The sequence below is a fragment of the Gekko japonicus genome, unplaced genomic scaffold, assembly GCF_001447785.1.
Source record: "Gekko japonicus isolate JY-2015 unplaced genomic scaffold, Gekko_japonicus_V1.1 scaffold2514, whole genome shotgun sequence".
Lineage (NCBI taxonomy): Eukaryota > Metazoa > Chordata > Lepidosauria > Squamata > Gekkonidae > Gekko > Gekko japonicus.
Window position 1 is genome coordinate 89,077 of NW_015168122.1, and position 12,714 is coordinate 101,790.

Consider the following 12,714-nt stretch of genomic DNA (forward strand, 5'->3'; position numbering starts at 1 on the left):
GGATAAAATGGAGGAGGGGAGGGCGCTGTTGTAAGTCGCTTTGAGTCCCCGTTGGGGAGAAGAGCAGAGTGTATATCTCTGAACGGAACGAATAAAAATAAATATTGAACAGCAACTTTGGCGTTACCTCCAGAGTCCTCTTTGCGCCAGTGAAAACAATGCACAGGTATGAGTCTGCTGTAGGGCTGGCAGCCTCCAGGTGTGGCCTGGAGATCTTGCGTTCTTACACAGAGAGGGATTAAAATGTGGAATTTGCTGCCAGAGAATGTAGCAATGGCCACAGACATAAACAGCTTTAACAGGGGATTAGATAGATTCACGGAGGCTAAATCTATCCATGGCTACTAGCTGTGGTGACTGAGGGGAACCTCCACATTCAGAGGCACTAATCCTCTGAATCCCAGAGGCAGGAGGCAACATCGGAAGGCCTCGGCCTCTATGCCCTGTTATTGGCCCTCCAGAGGAACTGGCTGGCCACTGTGTGAGACAGGATGCTGGACTAGATGGACCCCTGGTCTGATCCAGCAGGGCTGTTCTTATATTCTTGCTTTATTAGGCGGAGCTTTACCTATTGAACCTTCACTTTCAGAGGCACTAATCCTCTGAATCCCAGAGGCAGGAGGCAACATCGGAAGGCCTCGGCCTCTATGCCCTGTTATTGGCCCTCCAGAGGAACTGGCTGGCCACTGTGTGAGACAGGATGCTGGACTAGATGGACCACTGGACTGATCCAGCAGGGCTCTTCTTATGCTCTTATCCCTTGGAATTATAACAACAGAATACAGAGATCAGTTCCCCTGGAGAAAACGGATGCTTTGGAGGGTGGACGGTATGGCATTGTGCCCCAATGAGGTCTATCACTTCCCCCAAACCCCACCTCTCCAGGTTCCACCCCCAGTCTCTAAAAATTTCCCAGCCGGGAGTTGGCAACTCTGGTTTGCTCACATTCTTCTGATATAACGTTGCTCTCCTCATTTTGAAATTTCATTTATGGTCTCCTTGGAACATCTCCTTTTCTCTTTCGCTCTCTGCCTATTATTAGGGTTACCAACCACCAGGTGGGGCCTGGGGTTCTCCCCAAATTACAACTCATCTCCAGACTTCAAAGATCTGCTTCCTTACAGGAAATGGCAGGTCTGGAGGGTAAGGACGCGATGTGCCGACGTCCCCATTGAGCGCCTTCCCTCTCCAAAACGCCACACTCTGCAAACTCCGCCCCCAAATCTCCAGGGATTTCCCATACTTGTATTGGCAACCTTGGCCTATAGTGTTCTGTAAAGTACCATGCATGCCGCTGCCACTTTCTTAACGGTGCAGCCGGACTAATAGCAGAAAACACCTCTGTCACCATCACTTTCAGCTCAGGTCAATCCAACAGGCCTGCCCAACCCGGGAGCGTCATGGCTCACTTGTGATTCAAGAAGAACCTCCTCCGGGAGACCAGGCCCCCAAAAGTCAGCCAACAGTTGTTCTTCCATCTCTCAGGCTGTGCACGTGCCATGAATGACTGTTGTGGGTACAAGTGGCCTGTATATTGGGACAGGGTGAACCCTGGAAGAACCTCTGGCGATTCCTTTGCGAGGGAGCAGAGCAACCTAAAGGGAAGGAACTTGAAAGTGCCATCGAATTGCAGCCGACTTACGGGCCATAAGTCATGGTGACCCGCGTAGGGCTTTGAAGGCAGAGTCCGGCCTCCTTTGCCACGGGGTTGCCAGCCTCCAGGTGGTGGGTGGTGATCTCCTGGAATGACAACTGATCTCCAGGCAAGAGAGGCCAGTCCCCTGGGAGGAAATGGCCACTCTGGAGGTGAGACTCTATGGAATTATGCCCCCACTGAGTCGTTCCCCCCCCCCAATTATGCCTTCCCTAGGCTCTGCCCCCAGATCTCCAGGAATCTCCCAAGCCAGTGCTGGGGCTCCTACTGTGTGTGTAGCAAGCCTGGACTTCCTGGGTGGTCCAGGGCTGGCTCACCCACTAGGCGAACTAGGCATTCGCCTAGAGCGCCGGATCCTGGATGGGGCACCAAGCTGTGCCTCCCCCCCCTTTGGTGGTGGTGGGGGCGGGGGGGAAGAGGCGGTGGTGGCGGCAGCAAAAGGGTGGCTGTCTCCAGAGGTCTCCAGGTCCCACCGGGAGGTTGGTATCTGCACCACAAGGCAGCCTTGCCTAGGGCGCAGAAACACCTCGAGCGGTCTCATCCAAGCCATATCCCTGCTTAGCTTCCGAGATCTGGCTAGCCTGGGCCCTCCAGGGTGAACTAGTTCTTCCTCTTCTCCTCTCCTCTTCTGTCTTGCCGCTGTTTTCCCCTGCACCTTCTGATCCGCAGCACAGGCTACACTCCCCCTCCCACGCCTGTCCAGGAGCCAAAGGAGACTAGTTTAGCTCGCTTTAATCTCTCCCTACCTCCAGCTAGTGCCTTCGCCTTGATAAGGGGGGGTTTGCCTCCTCTGAACTCCTTCCCGCTCTCATTTCCTCTCTCCGTGAACTACAGGCAAGCTCCGGAGCACGGGCTCTGGAGGTAGGTAGCAGGGCTTACGCAGCAGCGTAGGGCTTTAGAGCTGCCAACTCTGGGGTGGGGGAACTCCTGGAGATTTGGGGGCGGAGCCTAGGGACAGTGGGGGCTTAGGGAGGGGAGGGGCCTCAGCAGGGTATAATGCCTCAGAGTTCCACCTTCCAGAGCAGGGAGACTGATCTCTTTCGTCTGGAGATCAGCTGTAATTCTGGGAGGTCTCCAGGCCCCACCTGGAGGTTGGCAATCGGCCTTTGGGGGCTGGCCTAGCCATTTGAAGGGTCTTGCAGTGGAACAGGTCAACTTCCCACCAGGAGAGTCTGGGCTGAAAGAATACGTTAACACTGCGTCGTGTCGGAACATTGTGGAATTGGCAGGTTAGCATGGAAATAGGCACGGCTGCAAGCGCAAAGGAGTGTGTGTTGGAATTTGGAGCTGTCCCCCAAGCAGTATAAGGAGACGCTTTTGTAGAATATTTGAAATTGGGTGGAAAATACTTTTCTTGGAGGAAAGGAAAAACCAGAGAATGAAAGGGGTGATTGGGGAGAAACAATAATACGTTGTTTATGATGAATACTGTGTCTTCCAATACAGGTCCTAAGATGGAAAATTAAAGCCAGGGGAAATGGATTGTAGTTTGCAGGATACGGGCTGAAGTGTGGAAGAGGCAGGAGACAGAACCTCCCTGGTAGGGTCATCAGGTCCCTTCCTTGCCACCAGCAGGGGCTGGGGGGGTAGGGTTGCCAGATCCAGGCTGGGAAACTCCTGGAGATTTGGTGGGTGGAGCCTGGGGAGGACAGGGGCCTCAGTGGGTTACAATGCCACGGAGCCCACCCTCCAAAGCAGCCATTTTCTCCAGGGGAACTGATCCCTGTAGTCTGGAGATGAGCTGTAATTCCGGCGGATCCCCAGGTCCCACCTGGAGGCTGGCAATTTGGGGGCAGAGGCTGAGGAAGGCAGGGTTTGGGGAGGATAGGGATGCCAGTGGGGCATATTGTCGTTTCAAAGCAGCCATTTTCTTCATGGAAACTGGTCTCTGTCAGCTGTAATTCTGGGTGACTGTCAGGCCACACCTGGAGGTTGGCAACCCTAGGAGGGAAGGAGGAGATGGAAACGGAAGGCACTAGAGGATTATGGGCCAGGCCCACTGATACAAGCCGTGGCTGTTGCTCAGTTGGTGACAGGGGGCGAGGGATGCCAGCCGGGGGGCTAGGAGTGCCCCTCACAGGCTTTCAGGATAGGGTGCCAGCTCTGGGTTGGGAAATACCTGGAGATTTGGAGGATGGAGCCTGGGGAGGGCAGGGTTTGGGGACGGGAGGAACCTCAGCGTGGTGGAATGCCATAGAGTCCCCCTCTCAAAGCAGCCATTTTCCCCCCCACAGGGGAACTGATCCCGATCATCTGAAGAGCAGTTGTAACAGCAGGAGATATCCAGGTCCCACCTGGAGGTTGGCAGCCCTATCTCAGACAGACCTCCCTGACAGGGTTGTGAGGATAAAATGGAGGACAAGAGAATGATTTGAGCCACTTGGGTGGGCCACTTGCATGCCCTTAGCAAGACCTACCTCATGGGGTAGTTGTGAGGATAAAATGGGGGGTGGGGATGATGTAAACTGCTTGAGATTCCCAGAGTATAGATGAAGTCGATAAATAAAATCTGCAACAGTTTATTGGGCGCCCCAACGAGCCACATTCAACTGCTCCTTGTGGGCCGTTTGTCCCCATGAGTGGGAGACTGCCTGGGAGGACGGTTTGCAATTTCCTTGCAATGATTTAGGGCTGCTCCCTAAAAGAAATACTACTTTACACAGAGAATGATTAAATTGTGGAATTCGCTGCCGGAGGGTGTCGCGATGGCCACAGGGGTAGACAGTTTTAAAAGGGGATGAGATAGATTCACGGAGGATAAGTCTATCGATGGCGACTAGCCACGGGGACTGAAGGGAACCTCCCCGTTCAGAGGTACTAAACCTCTGAATCCCAGAGCCAGGAGGCCAGATCAGGGGAAGGCCTCAGTCTCTATGCCCTGTTAAGAACATAAGAACATAAGAGATGCCAATGTTGGATCAGGCCAAAGGCCCATCCAGTCCAACACTCTGTATCACACAGTGGCCAGAAATACTAGTGCCATCAGGAGGTCCACCAGTGGGGGCAGGACATTAGAAGCCCTCCCACTGTTGACCCACCCCAAGCACCAAGAAGACAGAGCATCACTTGCCCCAGAGCCCCTATCTATACCTTGTGGCTAATAGCCACTGATGCACCTCTGCTCCATATGCCTATCTAATTCCCTTTTGAAGCCGTCCATGCTTGTAGCCGCCACCACTTCCTGTTGTTGGTCGTTGTTGGTCCTCTGGAGGAACTGGTTGGCCGCTGTATGAGACAGGAGGCTGGACTAGATGGACTGCTGGTCTGATCCAGCAGGGCTCTTCTTATGTTCTTGTTCTACTAGGAAAAGCTTTGCCTATTGAACCTTCCCATTCAGAGGCACTAAACCTCTGAATTCCAGAGCCAGGGGAAGACCTCATCTTCTATGCACTGTTGTTGGTCCTCCAGAGGAACTGGTTGGCCACTGTATGAGACAGGATGCTGGACTAGATAGACCCCTGGTCTGACCCAGCAGAGCTCTTCTTATATCCTTGTTCTACAAGGAGAAGCTTTACCTATTGAACCTCCACTTTCAGAGGCACTAATCCTCTGAATCCCAGAGCCAGGAGGCAACATCAGGGAAAGTCTTGGCCTCTATGCCCTGTTGTTGCCCATCCAGAGGAACTGGTTGGCTGCTGTGTGATGCTGGACTAGATGGACCCCTGGTCTGATCCAGCAGAGCTCTTCTTCTGTTCTTCTGTACCTCAAAATCCAGCGCTTGAGGCAGAACCCCCACCTCCCCACCCCGTGCCTTTAAAGGGCTGGTTCCCTGCAATGACAGAACCAACCTAGCTGAAAGGAACTCAGGCAACCGAGCAACCTTCCCCTCCGGGAATGGCTCCCTGCTGGGGCTTGGGGTGCCGTTGCTGAGCGGCGGAGGAAAGTCAGACTTGGCTCATAGCTACAGGAACAAAAGGGGCAGGGATTAAGGAGCCGCAGAGAATGTTCCAAGTGGCAGAGGGCAGGTATAAATCCAGCATGCCCTGGCCATGCATCACCCGGGCAAATCCAGTCCGTTCCCTTTCTCTTGGCATCAGTTGGGTGGTGTTGGATCCAGCTTGTCTATTTATTTAGGTGTTTACACTGTGCTTTTCTCCCCAGTGGAGGAGAGACCCTAAGCAGCTTGCAACAGCCTTCTCGCCATCTCCATTTTCTCGTCGTAACAACAACCCGGTGAGGTAGGATAAGGCGAGCGAGTGTGATGGGGGCAAGGTCACCCAGGGAAATTTGAATCTCCCCCCCTCCCCAGATCTTAGACTGGCACTCTGACCGGTGCACAAGACTGACCCACGCTTGTAGGTTTGCCAAACTCCAGGTGGTGGCTGGAGATCTCTCACTATTTCAACTGATCTCCAGAGATCAGTTCACCTGGAGTTTCCGTGGCCGGGTGTGGATTCGAACCTGGGTCTCCCAGGTCTTGAGTCTGACACTCTCACTGTAACCACCATACCACTATGGCTCTCAACATCCCAGCAATATTACAGCCATTCCCAGATCCTGATGTCAAAATGCAGGAGCATTCTGATTGGTCAAGCAGGGGAAGGCGGGATTGTCCCTGTACATGGGGGAGGCTCTCCTTGGCTGTATCCAAGCCCTACTGACTGAGGATGTACCTACTTCTGCTCACCCAGCACTGGCCTCCCAGTCAACATGGGTGATTTAGGGTTCCAGGGCTCTTTTTGTAGAAAAAGCCCAGCAGGAACTCATTAGCATAATAGGCCACACCCAACAGCAGGAAATCATTAGCATATTGGGCCACACCCCTGACAGCACAGCTCATTAGCACATTAGGCCGCACCCACATGTTACCAGAAGTGTGGTCATCCAGCCACACCCACCTTTTGCTTGTTATTCTGTTTGGACAACTTGGGAGCCAGCTGGAACTCTGTTCCTGTGTGTTCCTGCCCAAAAATAGCCCTGAGGGTTGCCATCTCTGGGTTGGGAACTACCTGGAGATTTGGGGAGTGGAGCCTTAGGAGGGTGGGGTTTGGAGAGGGAAAGGACTCCAGTATATACAATGCCACAAGAGCCCACCTTCCAAAGCGGCCACTGTCTCCAGGTGAACTGATTTCTGGCGCCCGGAGATCAGTTGTATTCTAGGGTTGCCAACTCCCACTTGGGATATACCTGGAGATTTGGGGGTGGAGCCATTGGTTGCAATGCCACAGAGTCCACCTTCCAAAGCATCCCTTTTCTCCAGGGGAACTGATCTCTGTAGTCTGGGGATCAGTTGTGATCCCGAAGGATCTCCAGTCCCCACCTGGAAGCTGGCAACCATAGTTGTATCCCAGCAGTTCTCCAGACACCACCAGGAGGTTGGCAACCCTTGGGGGAAGTGGGATGTCCTGGATTGGCTTTTCTTTCTTTTACTTTAAATAAGTGGTGGAGGGCCCATTATCAGATGAAGTCTGTCTTGCTGGGTGGTGTGAGGGTTAGCTCTTCCCCTGCCCCATTTATTTTTTATTTTATTGGGCTCAGGGCGGGGAACAGCACTGTTAAAGCAGTACCATAAATGAATTATTAAAAACCAACGATCACCCCAATAAGTTTAAAAGTCAAGTCAGATGGCAATATAAGGCACAAGTAGCACAAGTTATCCAAGTGAGGTTGTGCAGCCTGCGTAAGGTAAAGGTAAAGGTTCCCTTGCTCGAAAGCCAGTCGAATCCGACTCTAGGATTGTGGTGCTCATCTCTGTTTCAAAGCCGAAGAGCCAGCGCTGTCCGAAGACGTTTCCATGGTCATGTGGCCGGCATGACTAAACACCAAGGCGCACGGAACGCTGTTACCTTCCCACCAAAGTGGTACCTATTTATGTACTTGCAATTTCTTGCTTTAGAACTGCTAGGTTGGCAGGAGCTGGAACTAGAGACGGGAGCTCACTCCGTCTTGCGGCACCCGGGTCTCGAACTGCTGAACTGCCGACCTTCCACAGCCTGCAGTTCAGCGTCTTAACCACTTGAGCCACCGCAGTGCCGATGGATAAAAACTAAGACCATGACGAGGTGGACGGCAGAGAAAGGGCTTAGGGAGGCCGGTTCAGATGGAAACTTCGTGGCCTCACCCGTGGGCCCGGCAGAACATTTCCTCTGTCTTGCAGGCCCTGCCAAACTGCATCAGGTTGTGCAGGGCCTAGATCTCATCTGGAAGAGTGTTCCACCAGGCTGGGGCCAGAGCAGAAAAGGCTCTGCCCCGGGCTGAGGCTAAATGCAAGCCATTCTCCTTGAACTAATCCCCGCCCCCACAACTGCTGTGTGCTCCTTAGGAAAAATATTGCTGGCACCTTGTATTTTTGTTCCTTTCTTCAGCTGATAGCAAATTCCAGGATGGCAAGTGTGTATATTTTTTATATTCCTATCCAGAATGAAGTGGGGGGGGGGCCCTAGCTAGGGGGCTTCTTTCCAGAGCTTGGAATGTGGCTGGAGTGTGCTGCTGCTTGCTTCCCAAGCTGGGATTTGGAAAGGCTGTGCTACCTAGTGGTTAGATCAGAGAGGTCGAGGATTCCGGCTATGTGGAAAGGAGGGTTGCCAGGTCCCCTGGCCAACGCCGAGGGGTGGCAGGCGTAGGGTTGCCAGCTCTAGGTTGGGAAACTCCTTGATATTTTGGGGATGGAGCCTGGGGACCTCAGTGGGGCACAACACCATAGACTCCCGGTGTTCCCTCTAAGAGGAGTTAGTGAGAGCTAACTCGCTGTTTTTCAGCCTCCAGCTCACAGATTTTTGTCTTCGCTCAGGAAGGGATGGCTCCAGAGCAAACTAGTTTATGCAGCAGCCAAATGGCTCGCTCACAACTTTAATGCCAGGAGCTCTCACAAAGTTGAATTTTTGCTCAGCTTAGAGGGAGCATCACTCCACCCTGCAAAGCATCCGTTTTCTCCAGCAGAACTGACCTCTGTTGCCTGGAGATGAGCTGTAATTCCAGGGCATCCCCCGCTGGCATCCCCAGACTGGGTGTTTTGCACAAAAGAGAATCTCTAGCGTGGAGTCTGCAATTGGAAGAGTTAACTGAAGTGTGGCTTAACTGAAGCGTGGCTTTCCCAGCACTGGGTGAGCCGAGGGATGGACGGGAGTGTTCCTGTTCCCTCTCTCCTGCCAGGCAGCGCTAGCAGCCAAACTTCCAGGCCAGAAGAATGTTTAGTAAATGGGCCTGCCTGCTGCCCCCCCCCCCCCCCCATATTCTGGGATGGGCAGAATAAGGGACCGGGGGAATATGAATAAGGGAACGGGGGAACTGCATACCTGCTGCCGGGCCTGACATCCTTCCTGCTCTGTAATTTTAAGGAGGGGAGCATTTTCGCAGCAGACCAGAGTAGCTGTTTTTTGTTTCTGATGTAGACAGCTAAGAAGAAGAAGAGATTGGATTTATACCCCACCCTTCACTACCTGAAGGAGTCTCAGAGTGGCTTACACTCTCCTTTCCCTTCCCCTCCCCACAACAGACACCTGTGCAAGTGGAGGAGTGGGGAATCAAACCCGGTTCTCCCAGATTAGAGTCCGCACACTTAACCACTACACCAAGACAAGGCACCCCCCTTCTTCTGCATGCCCTGCTATTATAAATGCAAAATATGTCTGTAGGGAACTACAGGGATACCACTCTCTCCAAAAAGACATCACAATACACTTCCCGGTTCTTAAAAAGCACTTTTTGTTTGCTCTACAGAGCCAGGGTTACCAACTCCTGCCAGGGGAATGCCTAGGGATTTGAGGGAGAAGCACCTGGAGAAGGAGAAGCAGCTTTGGGGAGGAGCAGGATAGGGTTGCCAGCCTCCAGGTGGGCTCTGGAGACCTCCCGTTCTTACAATTGAGCTCTAGGTTAAAGCGATCAGTCCCACTGGAGAAGATGGCTGCTTTCCAGGGTGGACCCTATGGCATTGTACTACGCTGAAGTCCCTCCCCAAACCCCACCCTCTCCAGGCTCTGTCCCCCCAAATCTACAGGTGTTTCCCAACCTAGAGTTGGCCACTCTAGAGAGGGGCACCAGCAGAACGTAGAGCCACAGAGTCCACCCTCTGAAGCAGCCATTTCCTCCAGGGGAACAGATCTCTGTTGTCTGGAGATGAGTTGTGATTCTGGGAGATCCCCGGGCACCTCCTGGAGGTTGGCAACCCTATCTACAGCCCTGTTCATATGTTGCCGTGTGATCGCACATATACGTTCTGTATGCGCATGCTGCATCAGTTTGTAAGAAAGAGCCTATCTGCATTCACTTTGCAAATGAAAGCGGGGACCAGACCCTGGATCAATGTTGGATTTCAACCACATGCTCGGCTGTATGAGCACTGAGTGTAACATCATGAGAATACTCAATGTACATATAAATAAAAATCAAGTGTATACTGCACACGGATTGCGTGTGGGTTCCCTGTGACTTGGCCTGGAGTGTTTGCTCTTTAATGAGCTCCTGTCATTCCCATTTGAGACAGTGAACTTGACCAAGGCTGTGTAAGGAAGTCCAAGGCAGAGGTGGTGCTCAGAAAATCTAGCCTCAAGCTCTGTGGAGTCCTGCTGGCTCTCAGATTATATTAGCTATTGTGTTCTCTGTGTCGAAATACTCATTTCTGCATATGTGTCCATGGTGCCGTCAGAGAAAAATGCACTGTCTGAACTCTGACCTTGTCTGTGGCAATGGCGGCTGTTGACGATTTGAGGCCAGGAATCCTTGCAAACGCAGTTTGCAGATGTGTGTGTTCAGATCACTCTTTGACCTACAGGGCCTTTCTCTTTTACTTGATTCCTGGGAAGGGGGACGAGGTGGGGAGAGGAGAGGAGAGGAGGAGGAGGGATCCCTGGAACGTCCCTGAGCGAGCACCCTAGAGACAGGTTATCGTCTGTAAACATTGCATAGCTGTTTTCAGCCTGGCAAAGGCCCGTTGTCGTAGCAACGGGTCTTTGCCCTCCTTCTGTCAGGGCCAGCCAGGCCATTACAGGATGTGAAATAGAAACTCCAGCAGCAGCTGTTCCAGGAGCCATTTCCTCCTTCCTCTCCCCCACCCACAATTTCCCTTTCCACCTGGTATGGGGACATTTGATTAATATAGCAGAGTTTGCCCAGTCCTAGAAGCGTGATACTGAGTGCAGTGAAGACCTCTCCCAAGAACTATATTGCAAAAAATGGTAAACTTACATTTATTCGAGTCGATCTAGCTCACATTCAGGTTGCCGTTGAAAGAAGAGGAAGAAGCCTAATCGAAGAGTATGTTCCGTGTCGCATACGGTCAGCTTGTGCAGCATCACGCGTGTGGGAATCTGAGGGCATTGTCTCTACAGGAGAGATCCGTAGAGACGTGTCTCTCCATGGAAGGCCATGTGTAGTGCGTGAGAGGGCCAGAGGGCAGCTCCCAGGTTAAGACAAAGAGAGGCATCCCATTCAGGGAAGAACACCCATACACCCTTAGAGTGATATAAGGTAAAGGTAAAGGTTCCCTTGCTCGAAAGCCAGTCGAGTCCGACTCTAGGGTTGCGGTGCTCATCTCCGTTTCAAAGCCGAAGAGGCAGTGCTGTCCGAAGACGTTTCCGTGGTCATGTGGCCAGCATGACTAAACACTAAGGCGCACGGAACGCTGTTACCTTCCCACCGAAGTGGTACCTATTTATCTACTTGCAATTTCTTGCTTTCGAACTGCTAGGTTGGCAGGAGCTGGAGCTAGAGACGGGAGCTCACTCCGTCATGCGGCACTTGGGTCTCGAACTGCTGAACTACTCACCTTCTACAGCCTGCAGTTCAGCGTCTTAACCACTTGAGCCATCGCAGCAGTCCATAGAGGGAGGGAGCCCCCCCCCCCCCAATGTACAGACATGCTGAGTCACTCATTCTAACAATCGTCTGTAAACATTGTAGGGCCAGCTGACAGATGTGAAATAAAAGGTCCAACAGCAGCTGTTCCAGGAGCCATTTCCCCCCCCCCATTTTCCTTTTCACCTGGCTGCTCTGGACACCCCCTCTCCTCATTGTTTCTTCAGCTTTTCCTGTATCTATCCCTCTTCTTGGCTATTTCCATTTTACCACAGGGCTGCCAGGGTCATTCTCTATTTTATGAAGTGAGACCCTTCCATTTTGGAACGCTTCTCTATATTCCGTTTCCCTGCCCCTCTGCTTCCAGTTCTTACTCCACATCGATTGACTCCTCTAGCACAAGTGTTGCCAGCTGCACATTCAGGATGCAGGGGGAAGGCTGCAGGTTCCTCTCCTTGTGTGCTAGGACCAGTGTTCCCTCTAAGCTGAGTAAGTGTGTGCTAGCTCACAGTTTTTCAGCCTCCGGCTCACGCATTTTTGTCTTGGCTCAGGGAGGATGTGGCACCAGAGCAAACCAATTGATGCAGTAGCCAAATCGCTCGCTCACAACGTCAATGCCAGTAGCTCACACAGTGGAATTTTTGCTCACAAGACTCCACAGCTTAGAGGGAGCATTGGCTAGGACCCCAGTCCAAATCGGGTTTATGTGTGCCTAGGGTTGCCAATCTCCAAGTGGGGCTTGAAGTTCTCCTGGAACTACAAATGATCACCAGAGATCAGTTCCCCTGGAGAAAAAAGCAGCTTTAGAGAGTGGACTCTGTGGCATCAAATGCCCGCTGAGCTTCCTCCTCTCAAGAAGCTCTGCCCCCAAATCTCCAGGAATTCCCAGTCTGGAGTTGACAACCTTATAGCGTCCCTGGGGTCCCAGGGATCTGGTTCAAATTCCCACTGCACCATCAAGCTTCCTGGGGAGACCTTGGAGCCAGTCATATATTCTCAGGCTAGCCTACCTCAAAGGGTTGTTGTGAGGACACAATGGGGCAGGGAGAACTACGTATGCTGCTCAGGGCTCCTTGGAAGAAGGGCAGGATAAAAATGCAGTTGACGGGAAGATTGTATCGGTAAAGTGATACCGATGGCCAAACAACCCAGGGATGGACCTCTCCTCAGAACTGCTGGGTCATCTCTTTTGTCCCGCTAAGGATAATTTTACCTCACATCAACTGCCAATGAGTGGTAAGGTAAAGGTAAAGGTTTCCCTTGCTCGAAAGCCAGTCGAATCCGACTCTAGGGTTGCGGTGCTCATCTCCGTTTCAAAGCCGAAGCGC

General features: G+C 52.4%; 1 protein-coding gene across 1 annotated transcript in view; it reads left to right on the forward strand.

Moving 5' to 3' along the window:
• Positions 1 to 12,714, forward strand: part of LOC107113545 (translation initiation factor IF-2-like) — a 69,838-nt gene that overhangs the window by 41,978 nt on the left and 15,146 nt on the right. The window contains exon 4 of the mRNA XM_015414892.1: positions 5,756 to 5,832. Coding sequence (XP_015270378.1) covers positions 5,756 to 5,832 — 77 coding nt within the window. The remainder of the gene's footprint in view (positions 1 to 5,755; positions 5,833 to 12,714) is intronic.